The sequence below is a fragment of the Oryctolagus cuniculus genome, chromosome 7 (assembly GCF_964237555.1).
Source record: "Oryctolagus cuniculus chromosome 7, mOryCun1.1, whole genome shotgun sequence".
Lineage (NCBI taxonomy): Eukaryota > Metazoa > Chordata > Mammalia > Lagomorpha > Leporidae > Oryctolagus > Oryctolagus cuniculus.
Window position 1 is genome coordinate 97120059 of NC_091438.1, and position 10663 is coordinate 97130721.

Sequence of the window (10663 nt, forward strand, 5' to 3'; positions counted from 1 at the left end):
AAACTCTTTCATTTTCTTATTTAGTGATCCCCTGGTCCTTCAGGAACATTTTGTTTAACCATATATTTGTAAGTTTTCTACTGCACTTGTTGGTTTCTTATTTTATTCTCTTATGGCCTGTTATGCATGGTATGAATTCAATTTTTTTAAATTTGTTGATTTTGACTTGTGGCCTAACACGTAATCTAACTTTGAAATGTTCCATATACTGAGGAGAATGGGTATTTGGTAGTTGTTGGATGAAATGTCCTGTAGATATCTGTTAGGTCCATTTGCTCTATAACATGGTTCAAATTTGATGCATTTTTATTGGTTTTCTGTCTAGATGATCTGTCTACTGATGACAGTGGGGTATTGAAGTCCCCTCTATTATTATATTCTAGTTTATCTCTCCATTTAGGTCTAATAATTATTGCTTTATATATTTGGGTGCTCTTAGGTGTATATATGTTTATGATTATTATATCTTCTTGCTGAATCAGTCCTTTTATCAATATATAATACCCCTATTTAAAAGTTGTTTTATCTGATATGTCTACTCCATCTTGGTTTTGGTTTCCACAGCATAATATATATTTTTTCAAACCTTCACATTCAGTCTTTGTGTATATTGATCTGTCAAGTGAATTTTTATAGGCAACACTTTCTTTAAAATCCTCCAGATCAACCAGTATCTTTAGACTGGGGAATTTACAATCATGGTTAATATTGATTAAGAACCAACTCTTGTCATTTTGTTTTGATTGCTTATTAATTGTCTTATATATCCTCTGTTTTTTCTGTCTCTCATATTATTTATATTTATGTTTTCATAGCTTTCTGTCAGATAACATTGTATTCTCTTCTCTTTCTTTTTTGAGTATCTGTTTCATTAGTGAATTTGTACTGTCCTGTGTTTTCATGATGGTTTTTATGATCCTTTTACTTCTAATATAGGACTCCTTTCAAAGTTTCTTGTAGGGCTGATCTGATGATGATGAATTACCTGTTTTTACTTGTATGGAAATAATTTACTTCTTGACTTATTTTTTTAAAGATTTATTTATTTATTTTGAAAGTCAGAGTTACACAGAGAGAGGAAAGGCAGAAAGAGAGAGAGACAGAGGTCTTCCATCCGCTGGTTCACTCCCCAGTTGGCTGCAACGGCCGGAGCTGTGCCAATCCGAAGCCAGGAGCCAGGTGCTTATTCCCGGTCTCCCATGCGGGTTCAGGGGCCCAAGCACTTGGACCATCTTCTATTGCTTTCCCAGGCCATAGCAGAGAGCTGGATTAGAAGAGGGGCAGCCGGGACTAGAACCGGCGCCCATATAGAATGCCGAAGTCGCAGGTGGATTAACCTACTGCGCCACAGCGCCAGCTCCTTTTTTTTTTTTTTAAGATTTATTTATTTATTTTCTCCTTGACTTCTAAAGGTTAGCCTCACTGGATATAGTGTACTTGGTTGGAATTTTTTTCTTTCTTAACTATATCATCTGGTCTATAGGGTTTCTGCTGAGAAGTATGATATTAATCTAATGTGTTTCTTTTTATATATAACATGCTATTTTTCCCTCATTGTCTTTAGGATTCTTTCCTTGTCCTTAAGTTTTGACAGTTTGCTATAATATGCCTTAGAGAAAGTTTTTATTATTGAGTCTGGTTGGAGCCCTTTGAGCTTCCTCTATCTTGATGTCCGTATGTCTTTAAGACTTGGGAATTTTTCAACAATTATTTTATTCAGTAGTTTCTCAATGCCTTTTTCCACCTCTTCTTCTGTATCCTTATATTATGAATATTTGTTCACTTAATGGTATACCAAATGTCTTGTAGATTTTATCCATTCTTTCAAAATTTTTTCTCTTTATTTTTATCTGAATTATTTTTAAAGATTTGTCCTCAAGATTAGAAATTCTTTCTTCTGCTTGGTTTATTCTATCATTGAAGGAGGTCTCAATTGCAATTTTTATTACATGGATTAGAGTTTTCAGTTGCAAAATTTCTGAGTGATTTTTGTAAAGTGACTTCTATCTCCATTGTATTTCTCATTTACAATCATATATTGTTGTTCTCATTTATTTTAATTGTTTAGAATTGTCTATCTGTATTCTCTTGCATCTCATTGAGTTTCCTTAGGATCTTTATTTTGAATTCCTTTTCATGCAATTCATAGATTTTTTTCAAATCAGGATCTATCAGCAGTGTCTGTGAACGCCACAGTTGACTGTTCTGTAACAGTTCATGCAGGTAATAGTATGACCTAGAAGTGGATGAGAGTTTCCGAAGGTGCTTGTCTTCAGTCCATAGAGAGTTGAGTGTCAGTCATACTAGGGTTTGTGACAACAGTGGCTATGTTCTTGGTGCTGTGGGACAAACAGGGCACTGTCCCCTTGTTCTGCCAGATGTCTGCAAATGATTCTAGGACTTGTGGCACCAATAACTATGGCTTTGGTAGTGTGATATGGATGGAACTTTCACAAGATCCTACTGGGTAAATGTGGATGACTCTGAGACATGTAGCAACAAAAGCTCCAATTCCGTAGCTGGGAAGTGACATTGTCCAGGTCCCATGAAATGAATATAGGCTTTGTTGGGCACTATGCATTGGCGGGTATGGGTCTGTAGCAGTGCAGTGCAATTAGTCTTCCCTAGGTCCTGCAGGATCTGTTCTGTGACTCTGAGTGTTCCAGATACTAGACAGCACACCCCTGAAGCTATTTTGCTGAGGTCCCATGGGAAAAGCATAGATAATACTGAGACTTGTGCACTGGCAGCCTTGGTCTTCCAGCAGTGTAATGGAGGTAGAGCCCTCCCCAGGTCCCACAGGATGTAAGTTTTTGGGACTTACAGAGTTTATAGTCACAGTTCCAAAGCTGCAGGATGTAGTGGAATCCTTACTCAGGTCTTAGGTTTCTTTTTTTTTTATGGTGAAAAAACATATATTTAGAATTAGCCAGCTGGACTCCGTTCAGATGATCCCAATTTTGCTGGCAACGTCCAGAGCATCATAGTCCGGAGCCAGCCGCACATACGCCTTCTTCTCTCCGTCAGGGCTGATCAGGGTGTTGACTTTGGCCACATCAATGTCATAGAGTTTCCTCACAGCTTGTTTGATCTGGTGCTTGTTGGCCTTGACATCCACAATGAACACCAGTGTGTTGTTGGCTTCTATCTTCTTCATGGCCGACTCCGTGGTCAGGGGGAACTTGATGATGGCATAGTGGTCAAGCTTGTTTCTCCTGGGGGCGCTCTTCCAAGGGTATTTGGGCTGCCATCGGAGGCGCAGTGTCTTGGGCCGCCGGAAGGTGGGGGACGTGCGGATCTTCTTCTTCTTGTGGCTGTGGACGCCTTTCAGCACTGCCTTCTTGGCCTTCAAGGCCTTCGCTTTGGCTTCGACTTTAGGAAGGGCAGGAGCTTCCTTCTTCGCCTTCGGCGCCATCCCGCTGAAAAGTCTTAGGTTTCTTGTGCAAGTTATGCTTGGTTTTTTACACTGGCAGGCACAAGAGTACCTGGAGCAGGTAGTGCAGATGTAGTCCTCCCTAAGGGAGAACTCTAGTACCTCTGTAGAATATAGCTCCAACAGTCCCTGCCCCAGAGCTTCAGAACTAAGAAATAACTTTCCAGGTTTCCATAGGTTGATCAATAGTTGTTTGGGGAATTTTGCAGTATCAGGTGCAGTCTGGATCAGTGAAATGCAGATAGGGCCTTTCTCAGACCACACAAGTGAGCACAGGTGTCTTTAAGACTTATAGAAAAATCTGTCACTGCAGAAATTAGAGAATAATTTATCCAGGTCCCACATGGTAATCCCAAGTTATACTGCCTTGTGATGTGCCCTGGCTCCAGCTCTGGGTGCTTCTGGTAGCAACAGTGCTATTTGCTGTCCCCTAAGGCAAAAATAGAGTTTAACAGTAGCTGAACTACAGCAGCTAAGGTCTGGTGTTTTGGAGGCAGAGAGAGGTAATGTGGGTTCCTTTTTTGGCCAAGAGTTAGAGGGAGTAACAAAGCAGTAACTTGCAACACAGGCTGATTTTTGACTGGAATTAAAGCCAGTGAGGACTGTGGATTTCTGCTGTAGTCAGGGCTGTTGGTCTATGCCAACAGCTGGGTGTGGAACTTTCTGCTTATCTTTTCCCAGCTAGAGTCTCCCTGTACTTCCCAACCCCTACCGCCCCCCAACCGGGAAGCTGCACTGTATTTTGTTACTCTCTCTGCTGGCTTTCAGAGTCTCTGTGGTGTTTGGAGTTCCCGTCACTTTTTCCCGAAGTTTTCCCTCCATCAATCTCCTGGAAATACAGTCATTCTTTTGTTGTTCTGTTTCTTCTCTGTGGCAGAGGAGGCAAGTGCAGGGCCTCTCTGTTCAACCATCTTAAATCTTGGTCTCTGGTGCATTTCCCACTTTTTCTTTATGGATGCATCTATTGGTGGACATCTAGGTTGAATACAAATCTTGGCTATTGTAAATAGTGCTACAGTGAACATGAGAGTTCAGGTATCTTTCATATGCTGATATCTTTTCTTTTTCATAACTGGGTAACTGGATCATAGAATAGATCTATTTTTAGTTTGTTGAATAAACTCCATTACTATTCTCTATAGTGGCTGCACTAATTTGAATTCTCAGTGAGGTAGGAGACAGCTAAGGATTAACTGGGGAAGCTGAGGAAAACAAATTTCCTACCTCTCTCATAATATCAATCTGTTTCTTCTTTTCTCTGTCACTGTCTCAATGCCCCTATCCTCCATCTTGATGGAGCGGAGGGAAAAAAATGCCAACTTGGAAACCTTTACCTAGAAACTGTATATAGGTATGACAATAACCAGATGACCTATACTTCAGGTGTTTTCCCAGATACACTAAGGACCCCTCGCCCTTATAAAAATATGTTTTTCACATTCAGAGCCTTAAGTTTGAGCCTCAGTCTGCACTTTGATGGTTGGTTTACTTCTGCTCTCTTAAGAAATGTACTTAGTTTTCCTATACTAAACTTTTACTGTTATACTTATTACCTGTGTGTGCTTTATTCAATTCATTTTCTGAAGCTCTAGAGAACCTGTGCCTGGTCCTTGCCTTTCTACTCTTGACTCCCACAACACCAACAGTATAATCAGGTTCCCTCTTCTTTTCCCTCTTCTTTATGTCCTTGCCAGTATTTATTTATTTTTTATCTTTTTGATAATTGCCTTTTTTAATGGAGTGAAACAATATCTCATTGAGGATTTTGTTTGCATTTCATCAATGACTAGTAATATTGGGTATTTTTTCATGTATGTATTGGCCAGTTGTATATCTTATTTAGTTCCTTTACCCATTACCTGACTGATCTGCTCAGATTTTTGTTGTTGAACTTTTATAGTACTTTATATTCTGGATGTTAACACTTTATCAGAAGCAAAAATTACAAATATTTTCTTTTGTTCTTCAGTTCTCTTTATTATGTTGATTCTTTTGATGTACAGAATTTTCTTGGTTTGATATAATCCATTTGTCTGTTTTGACTCTATTGCCAGTGCCTATCTCTTAAAGGATTTTCAAAGTTTTATTCTAGTAGTTTCATTGGTTCAGACCTTACATTTAAGTCTTAAACCCATTTCGGGTTTATTTTTATATACAGTAAGAGGCAGAGATTTTAAGATTTATTAATTTATTTGAAAGGCAGAGTTTCAGAGAGGGAGAGAGAGATCCTCCATCCACTGGCTCTCTTCCCAGATGACTGCAACTGCCAAGGCTGGGAGCCAGAAACTTCATCTGGGTCTTTTGTGTGGCCAAGCAGGGGACCAAGCACTTTGGCCATCTTCCACTGGTTTTCCCAGGCCAATATCAAGAAGAATGATTGGAAATGGAGTATCCAGAACACAACCTGATTCCCATGAGGGATGCTGGTGTCACAGGTGGTGGCTTTACCAGCTATGCCACAACACCAATCCCAGAAAATTTTGTTTCAGACTTCTTCATTTGGAAATTCAGTTTTCCCGGCACCATTAATTTAAGAGGGTGTCTTTTCTCCAGAGATGATTTTTGGCATCTTTGTCAATGATAAGTTAGCTGTAGATGTGTGGATTTATTTCTGGGATTTCTATTCTGTTCTGTTAGTCTATGTCTGTTTTATGCTGGTACCATGTTGTTTTGGTTATAGTCACTCTGTATTATGTCTTGAAATCTGATGCTCTGATGCCTACAGCTTTGTTCTTTTTGTTCAAGACTGCATTGACTATTTGGGGTCTTTCCGGTTTCCATATAAATGTAGGATTGTTGTTTTCTAACTCTGGGAAGAACATCATTGATGTTTTAATGGGAATTTGTATTGAATCTATGAATTGCTCTGGGTGATATGGGCATTTTAAAATCACTAATTCTTCCAGTATATGAGTATGAGAAGTCTTTCCTTATCTCTGTGTGTCTTCTTCAATTTCTTTCAGCAGTGTTTATATTATAGAGGTCTTTTATTTTATATTTATGTTATAGAAGACAGCTGTATAAGTTGTAATTTTCCTTCATTATCTCTGATTTTATTGATTTGAGTATCCATTCTTTTTCTTAATCAAGCTAAGGATTTATTGATTTTATGTTTTCAGAGAACAACTCAAGTCACTAATATTTTTTTTTTTTTTTTTAGTTTCTGTTTCATTTATCTCTACTCTGATCTTTATTATCTCTTTTCTTCAACTAAGGCTACATATGACAAACACACAACCAGTATCTTCTTGAATGGGAAAAATCCAAAATCATTTCCAGTAACATCTGGAATCACACAAAGATTATTTTTTCTTCTTTTTATATATCCTTGAGATGCATTGTTAGTTTATTTGATACTGTTCCATTTTTTTCATATAGGTGCTTATTGATCTACATTTTCCTCTTAGGACTACTATTGCTTCTTTCCTTAGTTTGATATTTTACCACTTTCATTAGTTTCAAGAAATTTTTAAATTACCTTATTGATTTATTAAATGACCTGTCATTTTTCATTTAAGTTTTCTTGTGTTTATTTTGAATTATCCTTTGTTCTGTTTCTTCTGGGTTTTACACCTCCACCAATTTTCATGATGGAAGTTACATTTCTTTGTTTCTGTATGTAGAACACCCGTAAGTATCATTTGTAAATCTGGTTCACTGGTACTGAATTCTTTTAGGTTTTTCTTGTGTTGGAAATTCTTTATTTGTCTTTCATTATGGAAAGATAGCTATACGGGTAAAGAATTTTAGATTGGTGATTTTTTTCTTTCAGAACTTCAAATATATCTTTCATTTTAGACCATAGCATTCTATTGAAGAATCTGGAAATCTAATGGATTTCCTTAATAGTGATCTGGTGTTTTTTTTTTTTTATATGTTTTAGTATTCTCTCTTTTGAGTGATTGACAATAATGTATTATGTAGAGGATCTTCTCTGGTCATGTCTACATGGGGTCCTATGGATTTCCTGTACTTGGATTTCCATAATTTTCTCCAAATTGAGGAATTTTCACCTATTATTTCATTGAATAGGTTTCTAAACTTCTCCTCTTTTCCATTGCTTCAGGTATTTACAAAGTTGGAATATTGGTCTGTTTAATTGTGACCAAAACATCACAGAAGCAGTCTATATTCTATTTTATGTTTTCTGAAACTTTGCCTGACTGAAATATTTTCAAAATATTTCTTCTTCAAGTTCAAATATTCTTTCTTTTGCTTAATACAGTCTGTTGTTGAAGCTTTCAGCTATATTATTTAAAAAAATTTTTTTTTAAAACTTTGTTTCATACCTCTGTGAAACCAGTGGTTAAGAATGCTAATACTACTATAGTCTTAATGATCTGTGATTACTTTAAAATTTACTGTATATGGGTGAGATGGTCATTTTTACATTCAATTATTGTTGATAGCCATTGTCCAAATTTCCACTAAACTAGGTCTTTTTGCTTTTTATTTGTTAAACTTATTCATCAAAGTATCAAGCCTTTTTACTGTAATGTAAATTTAAAATATGTTATCACAACACCTAAAAAATAAAGAAATGGAAAAGGAAAGATGAGAGAGAAGGAGAGAGAGGGGGACAGGAAGAGAGGAAGGAAGGAAAGGGAATATCATTATGTTCTTAGAATTGTATCTACAAAGCACATTGAATCTCTTAAAGATTAATTTAAAAAAATAAAAAAATTATATAGAAAAAGGTTTTTTTTTCAATTTGTAAGGCATATTTACAGAGAGAGGGTGAAACAGACAGAAAGAGAATTTTCATCCCCTGGTTCATTCCCCAAATGGCTGAAATGGCCAGGGCTGAGCCAGGCCAAAGAGCCCAGAGCTTCCTCTGGGTCTCCCACATGGGTGCATAGGTCCAAGTAATTGGGCCATCTTCTGCTGCTTTCCCATGTGTTTTAGCAGTGAGCTGGATCAGAAGTGGAGCAGCCAGGTCTTGAACTGGTGCCAGTGTGGGATGGTGGCATCACAGGTAGAGGCTTAGCCAAGCCGCTCAACTGCATTTTTTATTTACTTATTGAGTTGTCATTTCTAATATTTTTGTTGGTTCTCTTTGAAAAACTATCTGCTGAATTTCACATTCGTATCGTGCAATAATTTCCTGATTTCATTCAACTGTCCGTATTGTCTTATATCTCTCTGAGCACACTTATAATCATTCTTTTCATTTCTTTGTCAATCATTTAATCAATCTTTTTTTTTTGAGTCTGTTAAAAAATATACCATTCTTTTCCATGCTTTGCTTTTTAATACTTTATATATCCATATGTTGATCAAAGAACAAACTGGTAATTAAGACTCAATCAATTAGTAATCTTCAAAAGACACTGTAAAAGAATGAAAAAAAATGAGACAAAGACTGAGAGAAAATATGTTCAATAAATTTCTCTCATAAAGGACTTGAATTCAGAATATATATAGAATTCTCAAAACTCAACAATAGGAAGGCAACTCAGTGAACAAATTAATAGAAGATTTGAGCATACATTTTACCAAAAATATATTTAGATGGCAAAAAAGCACTCAAAAAATTTTTAGCATTATTGGTGATTAGGGAAGTGCAAATTCAAACTCTAATTTCATATCACTATATATCTGTTTACATTTAAAGATAAAAAATATTGACTATATGAAATGCTGGTGAAGATATGGAATAACTGAAACTAGCATATATTTCTGGTGAAAATATGAAACTGCTTTAGCACACAGTTTGGTAATGTCTTTAGAACTTAAAAATATATTTTCCACATAACCTAGGCTTTCTACTACTAGGTATCTCCCCCAACAGAAACGAAAACGAATGTCCACACATAGACTTTTAAACAAATGTTCATAATAGTTCATTTGTCAGTAGCCAGAGCTGCAATTGACTCAAAGGTCCATTAAAAGACAAATGGATAAACAAACTGTAGGATAGCCATATATTGGAATACGACTCAGCAATAAAAAAAATGAACTATTGATACCCACAACAACAAGAATAAATCTCAAAGAACGCTCAATGAAAGAATTCGGACAAAAAGTTGTCTATCAGATGGTTCTGTTTATATTAAATTCTAGAGAATTCAAATTAATCTATAATGATGCTGATTTCAGATTATTGCTTCCTTGGGAAGTAGTAGGAAGGGATAGGAGGATTAGGATGATGATATGTTCATTATTTTGAGTGTGATCATGATCTTACATATACACATATTAAAACTTATCAAATTTTACCCTCTAGGGGCTGGTGCTGTGGCATAGCAGGTAAAGCCACTGCCTGCAGTGCCAGCATCCCATAAGGGCGCCAGTTGGAGAGCTGGCTGCTCCACTTCCCATCCAGCTCTCTGCTATGGCCTAGGAAAGCAGTAGAAGATGTCTCATGCTCTTCAGCCCCTGCACCCACATGGGAGACCCAGAGGAAGCTCCTGGCTCCTGGCTTCAGATTGGCACAGCTCTGGCCTTTGCAGCCAATTGGGGAGTGAACCAGCAGATGGAAGACCTCTCTCTCTCTCTCTCTCTCTCTCTCTCTCTCTGCCTCTCCTTCTCTCTCTGTGTAACTCTGACTTTCAAATAATAAATAAATAAATCTTTAAAAAAATTGCACCCTTTAAATATGGGCAGTTTGTATTAATTGTACGATAAAGCTGTTGAAATTTATCAATAGCAAAAATATGTGAGAAATAAATGTATTTCTGTAAATATATGCATATATGTAATATAATAAATCTATTATTTCTGTATGTAATATAATTTGCTATAAGGAATTTCATATATTTCATATATTTTAACGAGCATATGAGCCTATGTGGCATAGGAAACTTCATTTTTTTAAAGATTTTATTTATTTATTTGACAGGTAAAGTTACAGACAGTGAGAGAGAGAGACAGAGAGAGAGGTCTTCCTTCCATTGTTTCACTCCCCAAATGGCTGCAACAGCCAGAGCTGAGCCAATCCAAAGCCAGGAGCCAGGTGCTTCTTCCTGGTCTCCCATGCGGGTGCAGGGGGCCAAGCACTTGGACCATCTTTTACTGCTTTCCCAGGCCACAGCAGAGAGCTGGATTTGAAGAGGAGCTGCTGGGACTAGAACCAGCACACATATGGGATGCCTGCGCCGCAGGTGGAGGATTAACCTACTGCGCCATGGCGCCAGCCCCAGAAACTTCATTTTTAGCACCTGGAAACTACTTCAGAGAAGTAGGCAGTTATCATGTTGAGCACCAGTTCTCTGATTCTCCAGACACCGA

At 37.2% G+C, this 10663-nt stretch overlaps 1 protein-coding gene across 1 annotated transcript; it reads right to left on the reverse strand.

Moving 5' to 3' along the window:
* Window positions 1-1367: 1367 nt before the first annotated feature.
* LOC108177614 (large ribosomal subunit protein uL23-like) lies at window positions 1368-7980 on the reverse strand. Its single transcript, XM_070076968.1, has one exon. It carries the CDS (start codon window positions 3413-3415, stop codon window positions 2945-2947), a length of 471 nt encoding a protein of 156 aa, XP_069933069.1. The 5' UTR covers window positions 3416-7980; the 3' UTR covers window positions 1368-2944.
* Between the last annotated feature and the right edge of the window lie 2683 nt (window positions 7981-10663).

Excerpts from the sequence above, each read along its gene's own strand:
- LOC108177614 (XM_070076968.1), bottom strand. The coding sequence starts at position 3,415 with ATGGCGCCGAAGGCGAAGAAGGAAGCTCCTGCCCTTCCTAAAGTCGAA.